The 16811-nt window shown below is 51.9% G+C and overlaps 1 protein-coding gene across 1 annotated transcript; it reads left to right on the forward strand.

Moving 5' to 3' along the window:
- Positions 1-1568: 1568 nt before the first annotated feature.
- On the forward strand, positions 1569-16075 carry PLEKHH3 (pleckstrin homology, MyTH4 and FERM domain containing H3). Its single transcript, XM_060256388.1, has 10 exons — positions 1569-1652; positions 5396-5484; positions 5822-6016; positions 7722-7879; positions 8701-8812; positions 8950-9247; positions 10173-10368; positions 13693-13813; positions 14564-14685; positions 15565-16075. The coding sequence occupies exons 2-8, from the start codon at positions 5418-5420 to the stop codon at positions 13780-13782; spliced, it is 1116 nt and encodes a 371-aa protein (XP_060112371.1). The 5' UTR covers positions 1569-1652; positions 5396-5417; the 3' UTR covers positions 13783-13813; positions 14564-14685; positions 15565-16075.
- Positions 16076-16811: the final 736 nt, after the last annotated feature.

Below are 16811 nucleotides of genomic sequence, written 5' to 3' on the forward strand. Positions count from 1 at the left end.
ACCCAGGGAAGTGCTGTTTGCCACTTTGGGGAGAGGAAGCAATTTTTCCCCAGGGATCCTGGAGAGTTTCCTTCCTCCCTCCCTTCCTCATTGTTGTTGAGAAACATAAATCTGGAGGGACATTGAAATATGTGCTTATAAAATTGAACTATTTGGCATATTTATGGAATTTAAAAGTATAAATATTTGTAAAACCTTGTGTGTGAAAAATCTTGCCTTAAGAACTATCTCAGTTATTTTAAAAGAGAAAATATTTTATGGGAGTTTGTTTTTTTTTAGTGCTCCCTGAGATTTTCTGAGTTTTTCTGTTGGAAAAAACTGAAAACGAGCCCTTGCAGGAAAAAACAGGGGAATCCCGTTGAATGTTTCCATTTCCCCCCCTCCCCCAAGATGTTCCCATCTCTACTTTTAGGAGAAGACCTTTGCATTTCTGCACCACCATATCCCCTCAGCATGCAAGTGAGACCATTGGCTCTCTTGAAGGCCGTCTCTTTCAAGAAGTGAGCAACGGTTAATCACAGATTGAGGCCAAATTTCACACGTACTCAGAATTTGCTGAATTCTTGGCAGCATGAAATGCATGTTGTGATTCCTGAATAATTTTACAATTTGAAGTTTTAAGGGCTCCTCTCAAAACTAATTTCCAAAAGTTTTTGGCAAACTTTTAAGAGACTGCTATCGTGTATGCATTGTTTTTCTAAACACAACAGCACCCATTATTCAGAATGAAGTTTAAAAAAAACAGTTGAAGAGAACCAAGATTCCAATTTTCTAAAAAAACAAAGTAGAAAATGTTGCTTGAGATCTGTTTTCACAAACAGCTCTGTTTCTGGTAGCTGCTGCCAACAAACCATGGAAAGATTATTTCGGTCTCCCTCCCACTGCCCTGACAGGATTGTGACAACCTTTGCCAACTTGTGCTGGGTGTATAGCACGTGTTCTAATGCCACAGGTCATTTGGTGCCTGTCCATTACTCCGTACCTGCTGCAGCAACACTCCCCCCTGCTCAGAGGGGCTTTATATTTAGACTCTCTTCCCCATCATCTCCACCGTCAAGGCCTTACTGGGCGGGGGGTGTCTCAGTGCAGGAGAACTGGGCCCCTTCACTCTAAACCAGTTCCCCGTAACTACATCTTGTCTCCTTGCTAGGCCGGAGTACCGCCTTGACAACCTGCTCGGGGCTGGGAGAACTTCTCTTGCCATCTGCCAGGGCCTGGCCCTTCTCCTAGATTCCCCTCCCCCTTTGCAGGAGCAGGAAACCTCAGAGACAAGAGGACTTTGTTTGCCTGTGTCTTACTCAGCAGTGCTCTTGTGCAATTCCGTATGGTCTGGAGCTCTGCACCAGGGTCAGCTGAGGACACAGCTGCTGAAGCTTGTGGGCGGGGGGAACGGCTAGCACCCCTAATGGATGGCCTGAGAGAGGAAGTGGCAGATTGATTGTGGGGGGGGGGCTGCCCTGTGATTTTCTCCTCTTACAGAAACCATTATGCTGCAGGTGGGGTGGGTGCCCCCTTTCATGTATCTCCTGCCCTTCTTCTGCTTCCTGGCTGCTGCTGACGATGGTTCTCTTTCTCTCTCTGCTTCAGGCTGCAGCCTCACAGGTCAGCCTCACACAGCCCTGCCAGGCCAGCAGCAGCAGCAGTTCTGAAAGGTGAGGATGGGAGAGGAAATGGCACTGTGCGGTGGGGGTGGGGGGACTCTGTTGTGGATCTCCCTGACCCTTCTGAAGCCCAGAAGATCTCTCCCCTCCCTTCCATTCCCCCCACCCCTTGGATGCTGGGCTGGCCTCCCTCCCACCAGATAAGAACTCTGTACAAGTCCCAGCCGGTGACTGCCTGGATTGGGGAACCTGCAGGCTACTGACAGCTGGACCACAGAACTGGGGCTCAATTCTGTCTCAGTGTACATTTTGCTTGCAGGAAAATTGCTTTGGGGGAGGAAATGCACTTTCTCAAATGTGATGCTTCATTTCTGGATCCAGAACAGCTGGGATTTGTGTGCCCACAACTCATCCTTTATTATTTATTTATTTATTTATTTTATTCGATTTATATCCCACCCTACCCCACCGAGGTGGGCTCAGGGCGGCTTACAACATAAAAACCAACAAAATCAATTTAAATACATTAATAATACATTAATAATTATAATTATACAATAAAATACATAAAAACACATAAACTTTAACGTGGAAGTGTTCCCTATGAGCCCTGAATCTCTGAGGGCAATTGCAGGTGTGCTTTGCACTTGTTCTGATACTCTTTTCTTTATGATAACTTCACGTGTTTTGGGATATCGCCATGGCGTTGAGTGTCACTGCTGGCATTGAACCCTGGTCTGTTGAGATGCTTCCCTTGTTTTTCTCTCCTGAAAGTTTAGTCCCTTTCTTGGCTAGTGAACAGCTGAGAGATTTGTGGGAAGGACAGTGTCTGGCAGCCCACACCCCCCTCCCACCCTGTCTCTGAGCTAATAGGACCCAGCTGGGCCCAGGCTCAGCAAAGGGGCCGGGGAGGAAGGGACTGTCTCCAGAGGAGGCCTGGGAAAGGCGGGGGTGCATGCCTATAAGCGGAGGTGCTTCCTTGGAGAAGCTGCTTTTTTTGAGTTTTCTCCTTGGAGGGACAAATGGGCTTGACCATTTCTCTTAGGGCAGGGATTTGGGGAAGGGGGGGAAGTGAGGAAGGCCTAAGAGCACTCACCTGAGCACGGAGCCTTGCTAATCTCTCACAGCAAAAGAAATGGGGCCCACGCAGGGCATCTTAAAGGCTAAGACCATTTATTCCATCAGAAACTCCTCTGACTCAGAGCTCACTTCATCAGACACGTAAGGCCAGTACACTCATACTGGAAGCCGCAGCAAGACGGGCCGTGGTGCCAAAGAGGTTACAAAGAAAAGCCAGTTTAAAAAAAGATCCAGTCCAAAGAGAAAGACCATGCTCAACTGTCGATAGAAAGCCAAAATAGGATTAATATAAAATCACACCGCATCTAGGAAAGTGCAGAGTGAAACATGATAAATGGATCTGTTTATTTATTTGGAATGTTTTTATCTTTCCTTTCCAGGATCCTGCCCAACATAGCTTACAAAATAAAAATAATAAAAATCAAAATATTAGAAGATACTAATTAAAATCCAGTGTTAAAAAGCCCCACCTCAGCATTTTAAAAAGGTCATAAAACAGGCCACTGAAAGCCTTATACAACAGTCTCTAGTGTTAAAAGAAATCAGCCCCTTAATTAAAAGCCTGGGTGATCAGAAACATTTGGGCCTAATGCCTAAGAGAACTCGGGCACCACAAGCCTCTAAGCAAAGGGCTCTCCGCAAGAGAGCTGCCACCATTGACAAGGCCGTGTCTTTAGTTTTCACCCACCTCAGCTCTGAGGGTGAGGGTCCAGAGAGCAGGGCTTGAGAGGCAGATCTTAACAGGTGGACTGGACAATACGGGTGGAGATGATCTTTAAGGTACTCTGGTCCCAAAACTAATTGGCAGCCAGTGCAGATCTTTCAGCACTAGGATGTTAGAAACACAGAAAAGTATAGAGCTATAACTGAAGTAAATAACATCTGTAAGCACCAGTGAAGACTGAGAACTCCCAAGTCCTTGTTCCGACATGGAGGAATAGTATTAAACTTCCTGATTAATTGTTTAAATGGGGGAGGACTTCAGACCAGAGGGTGCCTTGTCTAGGTTGCTTGGCCCCTTCATCTCTCCACTTAAACTGGTTGGAAGCTGAGGAGCCTGGGAAAAAGGGCAAGGGGGTTGTGTGCCTTCTATTCCCCTCAGAAATACCTCAGGAAATGAGAGTCTGTGGGTCTGGGTTCTGCAAGAGGAGCTCCAAGGCGAGAGGGGAAGAAGAAAGGAACCCTCATGTTTCTTTTCTCCCCCTACAACCACCCCGCCACCCCCCAGCACACACAGATTTTTCTCTTTGACAGTCCAGCCAATATCCTCCCTCCATTTTGCAGCTCTTTCATTTCCAAAATTCTTGGGCACCTTTTCTATCTGAACAGCATTTTTAGCCCAAGGCCAGTGAGGCAGGAAAGTTCACACCACCCTTGAGGGAATGGGGTGAAGGTGTCCCCCAGGAGGAAAGAGCTGAGCAGGAGGAGGAGGAGGGCTGGAATGGGGCAAAGTGGGGTAGGGAAAAGAGCATCTTGTAAACTCTAAAGCAGTGATGCTCTTCCACATGCCCTGTTGGCCACCCTACCACACACGCATATACAGTACTGTGAGCCCGCCTTGGCGGGGGAGGGCGGGATACAAAAATAAATTTACTTTACTTACTTTACTAAGGTAACAGTTATTAATATTAAATGTCCGCTGGTACTCTTTTAAATTACCAGATAATCTCCGAGCACGTAGGGTTCTCTCTCTCTCCACCACTGTAGAACCATAGCCAGCCCCTGTGTGTCTGGAGTGAGTGGAGCACTTCCCTCTCTGCCTTCCTGCTCTAACCAGAGGGTGAGATTGCTGAGGGCCCCAGAAGAAGGCTGTGGCTGGCTGGTTCTGCTTGTAAGTAGCAGTGGTAGCCGCGGTGGCGTTACTCTCTCCCCCCTTTTGCAGTTAGCTTGTTCTTCTCCCAGCAGCTGCCCCAATGCTGGGGTGAGAATGTGAAGACTGCAAAGGGGGGAGGCTGATGGAGAGGACAGGTCCTTGACTTCTGTCCCTGTCACAAGGCCTGCAGCTCAGCAAGGCTAACAGCTTTCCTGTCCCTAAGGAGAGACTCATCCACCACTACAAGAACTAGAAATCTTTGGTAAACAAACATACCTTTTGCTGGCTCTGGAAACGTAGCCCACTTGCACTGGCCAGAAATCTGAGTGGGGGGGGGAGGTATTCCATGGTCAAGTGGCCACCACAGAAGAAGTCCTGTCTCACGTGGTCACCTAACTTGCGAGTCAACCAGTGATTAAGCTGAACTACTGCAATGCACTCTGCACACTGCCTTTGAAGACTGTATCACTGCCTACTAAAATCACAGAGCCCCTATCTCATCTGTGTTCTAAAGGAGTTAAATTTACTGACTTGCTTCTGGCTTAGTTCAAAGTGCTGATTCTGACCTTTGAAGGCCTACGTAGTTTTTGACCTGCCCGATGACTGCGGATATCCTCTGCTAGCCTGCTTTCTGGGTCACAGTTAGGTGACCACGTGAGACAGGACTTCTTCTGTGGTGGCCACTTGACCATGGAATACCTCCCCCCCCCCCCACTCAGATTTCTGGCCAGTGCAAGTGGGCTACGTTTCCAGAGCCAGCAAAAGGTATGTTTGTTTACCAAAGATTTCTAGTTTTTAACAGGATTGTGTTAGTGTTTTATAGTCTGTAAGCCACCTTGAGGGGCAGAAGGGAGAGGGAGATCAAAAGAAAGAAACCTCTCAAGCATTCTGTTGCCTTCAGGTCCTTGGCAGTGGCCGAAGAAATGCGTAGCCTTATCCCAGAGAAGAAATGCCGCCAAGTGCAAGAGGACCCAGATCCCATCATGAAAGGTGGGCCTCCTCCCCACCCACCCCGATCCATCCATCAGAGCCAGGAATCCCGGTCCTCCCCTCCCCAGAAAGTGGGAGCTGAGTCCATTGGCTGAAGCCTCCATCTGACCCACCTGATGCTGCCTGGGACTTCCCAGGGATTTCCCCGGCATCCTTGAGGCAGGCACACTGTCCTAATCACAGGTTGTGGAAGAGGCAGCTGGTCACATGCTTGGTTTCCTAGTGACCAGGACTCAGCCTCTTGAGTTATGTGCTAGAATGTAGTTCCCCTGATTTTTTCCTGGAGAAACGTTCAAGGACCTAGTCCTCATGGCACCGCCTTCTGTTCCTCTGCTAGGCTGGCTGCAGAGGGAGGTGCGGGGGGCCAGAAGGGCCCCTTGGTGGCGTCCCCGCAGGCTCTGGTTCGTGCTGACCCAGGATTCACTGGACTGCTACAGCGGCTGTGAGGTGGGGGCCCCGTGCCTGGGCTCCTTGGTCCTGACCAGCCTCTGCTCTGTGCTGTGGCCCGACAAGCAGACCTACAAGGAGACGGGTAAGGGGCGCTTCCTGGAGAAAAGGCAGCACAAGGGGGGTCCTTGGCTTGGGGGGCTTCAACTTCTGACATCGCTGTGGTTTGTGAGAGCCAGTTTGTGAGAGCCAGTTTGGTGTAGTGGTTAAGTGTGCGGACTCTTATCTGGGAGAACCGGATTTGATTCCCCACTCCTCCGCTTGCACCTGCTGGAATGGCCTTGGGTCAGCCATAGCTCTGGCAGAAGTTGTCCTTGAAAGGGCAGCTGCTGTGAGAGCCCTCTCCAGCCCCACCCACCTCACAGGGTGTCTGTTGTGGGGGAGGAAGGGAAAGGAGATTGTGAGCCGCTCTGAGACTCTTCAGAGTGGAGGGCGGGATATAAATCCAATATCTTCATCTACCTCACAGGGTGTTTGTTGTGGGGGAGGAAGGGAAAGGAGATTGTGAGCCGCTCTGAGACTCTTCGGAGTGGAGGGCGGGATATAAATCCAATATCTTCATCTACCTCACAGGGTGTTTGTTGTGGGGGAGGAAGGGAAAGGAGATTGTGAGCCGCTCTGAGACTCTTCGGAGTGGAGGGCGGGATATAAATCCAATATCTTCATCTACCTCACAGGGTGTTTGTTGTGGGGGAGGAAGGGAAAGGAGATTGTGAGCCGCTCTGAGACTCTTCGGAGTGGAGGGCGGGATATAAATCCAATATCTTCATCTACCTCACTGGGTGTCTGTTGTGGGGGAGGAAGGTAAAGGAGATTGTGAGCCGCTCTGAGACTCTTCGGAGTGGAGGGCGGGATATAAATCCAATATCTTCATCTACCTCACAGGGTGTTTGTTGTGGGGGAGGAAGGGAAAGGAGATTGTGAGCCGCTCTGAGACTCTTCGGAGTGGAGGGCGGGATATAAATCCAATATCTTCATCTACCTCACAGGGTGTTTGTTGTGGGGGAGGAAGGGAAAGGAGATTGTGAGCCGCTCTGAGACTCTTCGGAGTGGAGGGCGGGATATAAATCCAATGTCTTCATCTACCTCACAGGGTGTCTGTTGTGGGGGAGGAAGGTAAAGGAGATTGTGAGCCGCTCTGAGACTCTTCGGAGTGGAGGGCGGGATATAAATCCAATATCTTCATCTACCTCACAGGGTGTTTGTTGTGGGGGAGGAAGGGAAAGGAGATTGTGAGCCGCTCTGAGACTCTTCGGAGTGGAGGGCGGGATATAAATCCAATATCTTCATCTCCCTCACAGGGTGTCTGTCGTGGGGGAGGAAGGGAAAGGAGATTGTGAGCCGCTCTGAGACTCTTCGGAGTGGAGGGCGGGATATAAATCCAATATCTTCTTCTTCTTGTGTGTGGCAGCAGCCATGGGACACCTGCAGCATCTCCCCTCGCCTGGCTCCTGCTTTTTGTGAAATGCACGGGTGGGGCAAAGAGGGCTGCAAACAGGAGGGAGTAGTCACTCTCTGTGTGGAGCTAATTACAGCTGGGGGGTTAGGCTGGAGAAGTGGCTCAGGAGGAAAAGCTGAAATGCCGCTCCAGAGCTGCTGCACAGAGCTGCTGGTTAGTCCCAAATACCAGAGGAGAGCCTGCTAACATCCACTCTTTGCCTCAGTAGGAGGGAGAGACGTACAGGCTCTCTTGCCCACCAGCCAGGACTGTGGGTCGGGGTTCAGTCAAAGGCTTATGCTCCCTCTGCCTCATCCCAGATTATTTGCATCCCCATCTCTCACTCCTGCAGGATACTGGGCAGTGACGGTTTTTGGCAGGAAACACTGCTACCGACTGTACACTGAGCACTTGCATGAGGCCGTCCACTGGGTGTGCGCTCTGCAGAAGGTCATCGTCAGCCAGGCCCCTGTGCAGACCCCCACACAGCTTTTCATGTCTGACCTGGAGGTAAGGGGTCTGGAGAACCAACACAGCTGTCCTTGGCTCCCCAGCATTCGTTCAGATGATGATAAAAGAAAGAGAGGAGCACTAAGACATGGAGAGGTTTTGCAAGGACGCATTGTGTTTGGGTGGGGGAGGGGGGGGAGGGAGAATGCTCCCCAGCTTAAACCCCCCCCCCCCAAAGGTCTACTGTCTCATGGCAGCTGGATAGATGCAGGCTGTGGATGCCGCCTTGAGAGGGGAAAGCATTCTGCACGCTCTTCCAGGGTCCAGGACTTCAGGGGCTGACATAGATCAGAAGTGAGCTCACTTTCCCCGGGGAGGAGAAAGCTCTTAATGCTTAGTAAGATGTGAGACGATGTTGTTGGCTTTGATTTCAGCTTTGTATTTTCGTATTGCTGGTTTCATTGTGGCTTGGATGGATTGTCAAAATGTATAACTGAATGAGGAGATCTGCTTGAGGAAGGGGGTTGTTTACTTGAAAAAAAAAGTGGCAAGTGAATTAAGTAACAACAGCAGGCTTGGATATCGGTACACCTCTGGTGCTGCCCAAAGTTTTAAATTAAATAATCCTGCCTGCAGCAAGTCAGGGGCAGCCTTGCCTGCCTTCTGTAGCCCCCCCTCCACCCACTTGGTCTGCTGTTCCTAGAAGCAACAAGGATCTCTGTGAGAATAGAAGCCATTCCCATAGTGGACAGACTTCCTGGAATGGTTGCTGTAGGGAGATGCTGGGATTGAATCTCTAGGAATCCCGCATAACGAAGCTAAGCTGCTGCACAGAGGGTCTCTTGATTCTGTTTTCCTTCTTTCTCCTTTTTCTCTCCCAGGAGAACCACAGGAGTCCAGAGATCCTGGATCGGATTTATCGTAATAACCCTATCCTCTGCTACACAGCTGGCCCCCTCTATGCACCCCTGTTGCCTTTCCCTTATGGCGTCGGTCACAATGCAGGTACCCTCCCAGCCATGCTCTGCTTACGGGGCTGGAAATGGGAGCACAGAACTGGGGAGGGGGCTGGGGCTCTCGGGACATGGGGCCTTGGCTAATGGCTCCACTTCTGCCCCCCCGTTCTGCAGATGCCAGCAGCCGCGGCTATGCAGCGCTTCGCGATGAGGCTGTCAAGCTGTTCCACTCGCTGCAGCAGCTGGAGGGGGTGCGGGAGCCGGCTCTCCTCATGCAGGGGGTGCTGCAGACCTGTCTCGACCTCCCTCCGTTGGTAGATGAGATCTACTGCCAGCTGGTGAAGCAGACTACAGAGCCACCTGCACCTGGGACCCCTGCCGACCTGCGTTACTGGCAGCTGCTCGCTTGCATGAGCTGCACGTTTCGACCCTCCCCACCTGTCCAGGGTTACCTGCAGCTGCACCTCCAGCGGTGAGGAATGTGGGAGGGCTGAGATCCCTGCAGGGTGAAGGAAGAGGGGCACTTCCTGTCTCCTTTGGGGACTCTGGGGGGCAAAAGGGGAAGCATTAGGGTTTGTAGAATCTTTCGGGCTCAAGTGCCGTGTTCTATTGGAGAAAGTTTTCCTTCCAGACGTTTCGTTCTCAGCTGCGGAGAACATCCTCAGTGGCGTTGCAGCTGGAGCAGGCGCTCTGACCTTCTTGGCTGCTGTGCATTGAGTGAGGCCAGGGCTGCTGGAGAGCTGCTATTTCTAGGCTGGAGGGGGTGTGGTGAAAGGGCAATAGGTTTGTGGATGTGCCTTTCACCACACCCCCTCCAGCCTAGAAACAGCAGCCCTCCAGCAGCCTGGGCCTCACTCAACGCACAGCAGCTAAGAAGATCAGAGCGCCTGCTCCGGCTGCAACGCCACTGAGGATGTTCTCCGCAGCCGAGAACGAAACGTCTGGAAGGAAAACTTTCTCCAGTAGAACACGGCACTTGAGCCCAAAAAATTCGACAGACCCTAATGATGTTACCAGCCGTGAAAACCTGAAATCTTTGATAAAAGGGGAAGCCTTTGAGCAAAGGAATTAACGCGGCCACAAGGGCTCTGTGACTAGCAGCCTCCTCAGCAGGATGGACAGCAGGCCCTGAAAAGCAGCCTCCTCAGCAGTGTCTTCTAGGGCTGAGTTACCCAAACCTGGTTTAGCCGCAGGGGAAGGTGATTTTGTCCTCTTGCCCTGCTTGAGCACTGCCTCGGGTCCAGCTGCTGCTGCTTGATTGACCCAAAGCTGAGCTGGATGGAGCATTGGCCTGCTTTTGGAGTGTCTCTGAAGCGGGGGGGTGGAATGCTGTGCAGGGTTCCCATGAATGGGGTTGTAGCCAAAGATCTTTGTGTGGTCTTCCTCTGCCCCAGCAGGACAGAGGATCGGTTCCCAGGCTCAGAGATGGCACGATACGGACATTTCATCAAGGAAGCTCTGCGCAAGACTGAAGGACGGGAATGTGTCCCATCGCTGGAGGAGATTGCAGGGCTGATGGGACACCAAGAAGTGGCGGCGTGCCCCGGGCCTTGCCCAAGCACAGCCATGGCTTACCACACCACAGCACAGGAGGTGAGGCTGGGCCCAGGGAGCCTGAGAGGTTGCAGAAAGGGGGCAAGGAGGAGGAGAAGTCTTCAGCAGGAGAGCTCACTGGGCGTCGCAGGCCTCCCTCAGGGGTGCCACTGAGCAGTGGGGAGGGGCAGCAGAGGTGAGCCTTCCTCCGAAGCACCAGCTGAGTCCCTGAAGCAGAACCTGTGTCCCCCCCCCCCGCCCTGTCCTTTCCTGGGCACATTTTGACCTTGTCTGCGTCCCTTTTGCAGCGCTGATAGCCCTCCTGCTGGGCGTGGCTGGGCTCGCTTTGTCCCGTTCCATGTGGTCCAGGAGTTGATGTCACCCCTGGGATTGGTCTGCAGCCCCAACTGCTTTGCCCTGCATGGGGCATGTGCCTGGTGGCAGACATGCTTATCAGGTAGATCAGCGTGGCCCTTGGCTGCCACTGAATGGGGCGGAGGGGCTCAGGAGTTAAACATAAACATATAAACATATGAAGCTGCCTTATACTGAATCAGACCCTTGGTCCATCAGTCAGTATTGTCTTCTCAGACTGGCAGCGGCTCTCCAGGGTCTCAAGCTGAGGTTTTCCACACCTATTTGCCTGGACCCTTTTTTGGAGATGCCAGGGATTGAACCTGGGACCTTCTGCTTCCCAAGCAGATGCTCTACCACTGAGCCACCGTCCCTCTCCCCTAGTTGAGAAAGAATTCTCAGAAAAAGTCCTATGGCCCTGGGGAACGAAGATGGTTTGGCAGGCACGTTAATAGGGACAGCAAATGGTTAGAGCTGGGGGTAGGCTGGGCTGGGCTGTGAATGTGTGATTGCGATGGTGGAACTGTCAGTCCTAAGGTCTGTGCTCCTCTCCCCCACCCCTTCGGCTAGTGGAAGCAGAATAGAGCTTGCAAGGAAGCCCACGAGGGGCACATTTGTTTACCCAGGACAGGTTTGCAGTTTTTAAAAAATGTGAGATATAGGTGAGAAAAGTCTGTGTGACTTTATTTGGTGGGATAATAGGAAAAAAGGAATGTTGGCTCCTGTACTCAGGGCTGGCGCATGGGAGTAAGTGAGGTAGGCGCCTGCTTAGGGCGCTACCACACCTGGGGGAACCACTAGGCGCCCCCTTACTTCCTTAGGAAGCCTTTGAAGAATGCGCCATTTTAGCAGCGCCCCGCTGCTTAGTTTCAACCCAGACTAGTGGGGCACCGCTAAAACGTCGCACTCTTCGGAGAGCGTGGCGTTTTAGCTGCGCTTTGCCATTTTCCTCCCAAAAGTGGCCGGGTGCGGCTAAAATGCTGTGCTCTCTGAAGAGCATGGCGTTTTAGCTGTGCCCCGTTGCTTTTGGGATGAAAGTGTCACGTTCTCAGGATGCAGGCAGCTGGGAGTCCAAAGCCAGTCCAAGATCAAAGTCCAGGAAGTCAAACGGGAGCCAAGTCACCAAAGCAAAATTGCAAACCAGAATCAGAAGTCAGTGTCCAAAAGTCAAAGGGTCAGGGGCGCTGCTAAAATGGTGCATTCTTCAGAGGCTGCCAAGGAAATCAAGCAGGTCAGGATCAGGAAGGAGCGTGGATGCAAGCCAGAGAATAGACTTGTTGCTTCCACAAGGTTACCAGGTCCTGGGTGGGAGCTATATGGGAGCCTCAATCAGCCTGCTCCCTGGGTGGCAGCGACTCTGCTAGAACTCAGGGCTGAGAGATCTGAAGCATCGACGTGCCTCGTGTCTTCGCTCTGAAAGTTCTTTCCGAAGCCTGCTTCGAACTCTTGAGATGGGAGGGGGAGAGCTTGGAGGAGATTGATTGTCAACAGCTGACACTGGTGCTTGGAGAGTGCTTGATGGGCCAGCTGCTGTTTGTTCAGCTGAGGAACTGGCTGGCAACTCTTCCAGGTCTGTTAACCCTTCCCGCTCCTTCTCGTCAGGGCTCATGACACTAGGCCCCAAAGCCTGCCTAGAGTTTGAGACTCCTCCAACTACTCCCAGATAAACGTAGGCCCCAAATGGTGTTTCTCCACAAACCTAAAGAAACCAAGTTGGCTCCATAAGCAGCTCTCTAAAAACTTGAGAAATAAAGGCTCCTTTAGGAATTGGAAGGAGGGCCTTATAACCAAGGATGAATATAATTTGGGAGAACTGGGTTTGATTCCCCACTCCTCCTCCACGTTCACCTGCTGGGTGACCTTGGGTGTTACAATTCTTGAAAGAGCTCTCCCAGCCCCACCTCCCTCACAGGGTGTCTGTTGTGGGGAGAGGAAGGTAAGGAGATGGTAAGGCGCTCTGAGACTCCAAGTGAAGGGCGGCGTAGAAATTCCATCTCTCCCCTTCAGTGGAATTGAAACTGGCTGGCATCTATGTGGCATCTGGCAGTGTTAATTTGTTGCATTAATAGACAGAAAACCTGGGAATGGTGGGACTTAAGTCCTTGTCATTTGGCAATGTGAAGGTGTTGAATGGGGGTGAGGCCTAAGCTCACTCCCTTCACTGTCAGCAGGTGACAGAATGAGGTAAAGACCTCCTCTGGCCTTCACCGCCACCTAATCAGGCATCGGACAGTGAACCAGAAGGGCCTTTATCCTGTGCTCAGTTTCCAAGTCTGTATTAGGTTGGGGAGACAGAAGGAAGTCTAGCACATGCTTTGACTTCAGTCTCAGCAAGAAAGATGGGATATAAACCAAGGAAATGCTGCCAGCATCCTTAGCTTAGTTTGCACAAACTGGGCTGCTGAGGAGGCAAAACCAGGTGGCACTAGTTGTGGCACAACCTCAGGAATCGTTGGGGAGGGTGGCTGTCCTTCAGTCCTGAGCAGCTGGAAGAGAGATCCTCCAGAGGGTCAAATGGGGGATGGGCACGGCAGCACCCAGGTGGAGGAGCCCATGGGGGCAAACTCCAGTCTTCTGTTCCTCCTTCCCAGCACTGTATGTGGCGTGAAGAGAGAGAAACAACGGACGGGCTGTGGCTCAATGCTAGAGCCTCTGCTTGGCTTGCTAAAGGTCCCAGGTTCAGTCCCCAATGAATGATCAGGGCGTAGGTGATGTGTGAAAGATCCCAACTTGATACCATGGAGAGGCACTGCCGGTTGGGTGTGATGGACCAAGGGAGTGGGTGGGATTCCGTATAAGGCAGTGTTCTTCACGTGTTCTGGGACTTCGAAGGGAGATGAGCTCCTCCCAGTCCTTTTGACCTGCTGAAGAGGTGGGGGTGGTCTGGAGACTGAGAGCGGCTGTCCCCTCCTTCCTGCAGTGCCTGCCCTCCAGGAAAGGAGAGAGGACACCAGGAGGAGTGGGGCTGGACTGGGGTTGGCAGTGGGCATCCCTGCACTGATGGGCTGCCTGTTTGCCTGTCTGTCCTAGCTTAGCTGGCGAAGAGCCCCACCGGAAGCCCCCTGGCAGACTCTGCTTCAAGCACTAGGGATGCCCAGACATAGACAGCATCCCCCGTGACAGCCAGGAGCGCCTGCTGTTGTTTGAGCAGGTAAGGAGGGGGAAGCCGGGGCAGGGGGGCCCTTCCAAATGCCCCCTCTCTGCAGGCCCACAGACTGCTCCTCCGTGGCAGCGGGCGGCATCTGAGGAAACCCTGTAACTGCAGGCAGGCTTGTGCTTGCTGTGCCAGAGCGGCTGCCTCGACTGTTCCCTCTGGATCGGCTGCACTCCTGCCTTAGTCCCCACTGGCACCACCCTCAGATCCCAACGTTTCCTCTTGCACCTTCAGGGAGCATTTGCTACTGAACTATGGGCGGGGGGGTGCCACCCCTTTTGGACAAGCAACAGGTGAAGCAGAAGCAACACCTGCAGGGGTGTCCCTGTGTACAAAGGCAGGGGCCACGGCTGCCTCTGTCGACCTGGTGGGGGGAGAGCCAGACTTGGCTCCACTCTCCTTGACGTAGCCGCTCCTCAGGGGAGTTCTTGCACCTGCCTTTCTACACTCTAGGCTCGGCTTTGAGCCGTGAAGGGGGAGAGGCAATGACAAGAGGGGGATTCGGGAAAGTCGCTGTGAATGGAAAACTGTGCAAGAGAGACGGTGCTGGGGACCTGGGGGGTGCGGGTGGAGTTTTGTTGTGGGGGAAGGGAGGGCTGCTGCCCACTACTGAGGACAAGGGCACTGCAAGCCTCACTGCTGGCGTTCTGCAGCTTGAGCATGGCATGGCAGTTAAATGCCCTTGCCGTGGGCAACTCTTGCAACAACGGCATTCCGTGTCTCTCCCCTTCCCCTCTTTGGGGCCAGGACTGCCAGCCTCTGTGGCTTGTGCTGAGCCCCACGGGATGCTGCCAGCTACGGCTACCTCGGACCACGTGCTGCAGCGACGGGGCCGGGGTGATCAGGAACTCCTCTGGCACATACCCCAGGTGAGAGAGAGAACTGGAGACCAGTGCTGGCTGTCTCATGGGAATCCAGCATGCATGCTGCCGGGGCTCTCGGGGTAGAACGGCACACCCTACATTTGTATGCAAGGAAAAGCCAACACAAATAACTTCTGTCTGATTTTAATGACGTTATAGAAATCGGGTACATTCGAATAACTGCATGAAATCATTCCTCCCGCCCTTGTTTCTACTGGTAGACTGGCTTTCCTTTTGGACAAACTGGAATCTGCCACCAAGCAGGAAAGGAACAGCAACTGGGGTGAGAGGAAGGGGGCTTGGCTGGAAACAGGGGCAGGGACAACCCCTGGGGGGAAAAGGCCTAAAAAGCAGTCTGTACCTTGTGTAGAACTATGCCACTTTCCAAGTTTCAGGTGCAGTGAAACTGAAAAAATTGGGTGCCTATAAAGAGGGCTGGACGGGTTTGCTATCCATATGTCCAGGCTTGCCGCAGAATCTCTTGAGTTCTACAAAAGGGTGCATTTGCCTCTTGGAAAGTGACCTGAGGCAGCTACAGTGGACTGTTGCTAACTGTTCTTCACCCTTAGATGTTTTGGGCCCTCAAAGCCAGCAGGAAGTTGCATGAATCTGATTACTCAAGACCATTGGCATCCTCTGTGTGTAGGTGGATATTGCTTCCGCTAGCCCTTGAACATTTCACAATCCTGTTAACCACTTCTTCAGCAACCACACTGGCTTCAGCCTTGAGAGCTAAATATTTTCCCTCTCCCTTAGTGAAAACTGACAATTGTTAAGGCCCAGCTCTTTACAGAAGCCACAGTCCTCTCCCCCCCCCCCCCCACCGTGGCTGCATGTGGCGAAAACGGGTGACTAAGATCTGATGGCTTTCTGTTTCCATTCCAGGCCAAAGAAATTATGCAGCTCTTACAGGCACGCATAGCCAACAAAAAGCTATCCAGTATCCCAGTGGCCAAGCTCCAAGAGGGACTGCATCTACTCATCAGACTGCCTTTCCTGGACTTACTGCCTCTTTGTTCCCCAGGGCCAGTGCCTTAGCTGGACAGATGCTGACAGAGCGAGCACCGGTGGTTCACTGTGCTCCCAAGGAGCTGTGCCTGTCGTCTCATTTGCAATGACCTGGAGAGGCTCTCCAGCCTCTTGTGAAAACATGATAGTTGTGCACTTTCTCTGTGTGCTGCTTCCCTGTAGCATTCAGTAGCTAGTTGTTCCTAACACAGCTGCAGGCAGCTGTGCTTCTACACTGGCACCTTATTCATTCTGGTCCCACTGTGTCAGAAACACTAGGGGTGCAACAGTTGCCTGGACGGACCTGCCCAGTGTGGTGGCGTCCCTTTTGTAAAAATCTTTTTTTTTTAAAAAAAAAATAATAATAATAAACGAGGATGGAAAGTAACGTTTGCTCAGTGCCTCATTTTGTTCAGGGAAAGAATGACACTGTCCTATCTGATTGGACACCTTTCCTTGGCAGGTGTTGCTACCACTGCTGATCTTGTAGAATGGTAGGTTTGCTTACTTCGTCCCCTGCTCCCACTATGCACAGCAGTTATAACACAACTTAGGAGATCCTGTGCTTGTCTGACCCTTAGCGGCAGCAGAGCTGGGGAAACAGAACAAAGAAAGAAGTCACAGGGGAGGGCCAAAGACACACTGGAGGATTCAGTACTAAACCACAGTGGGTGGCTTTGATAGCTTCCCAAGCAATAGAAAGTATAAAACACATTATATTATATGGCAGAAGTGAAGATGGTCTTTTTTGGGCCAAAGACTTCCAAATTCCATTCCTGTAACTGGCCTCCAAGTTTCCTAGAGTCCCTAATTCTCAATCAGTCTGAAGGGGTCTCTTCCTAGGCAGAAAAGCTACCCGGATCCCACAAAGGTGCTTCAGCCCCTGCACAGCTGCTGCTTATGGCCACGCCCTCTCACTGTCCTGGTATCTCCACACTCACTATCAGCCCGTGTGTAGCTGAGACATATTTACTGTCTCAGAGACAGAGCAATGCAAAACGGCCAGTGGGGTGGCATGCTATACAGAAATACAGGCTCAGATTTGTTTTGTTTTAAATGGACAAGTGTTTCATTTGTCTACAGCAGTGCCCAAGTCCACCCAGGAGTGTGTTTCCTCAAATAAA

Source organism: Heteronotia binoei, chromosome 15, assembly GCF_032191835.1.
Source record: "Heteronotia binoei isolate CCM8104 ecotype False Entrance Well chromosome 15, APGP_CSIRO_Hbin_v1, whole genome shotgun sequence".
Taxonomy (NCBI): domain Eukaryota; kingdom Metazoa; phylum Chordata; class Lepidosauria; order Squamata; family Gekkonidae; genus Heteronotia; species Heteronotia binoei.

Bases quoted from the DNA above. Each gene is read 5' to 3' on its own strand.
- PLEKHH3 (XM_060256388.1), top strand. From the start codon at position 5,418: ATGCGTAGCCTTATCCCAGAGAAGAAATGCCGCCAAGTGCAAGAGGAC. The intron at 8,813-8,949 runs GTCACAATGCAG...CCCGTTCTGCAG, and splicing joins GCCTTTCCCTTATGGCGTCG to ATGCCAGCAGCCGCGGCTAT. The intron at 10,369-13,692 runs GTGAGGCTGGGC...TGTCTGTCCTAG, and splicing joins ACCACACCACAGCACAGGAG to CTTAGCTGGCGAAGAGCCCC.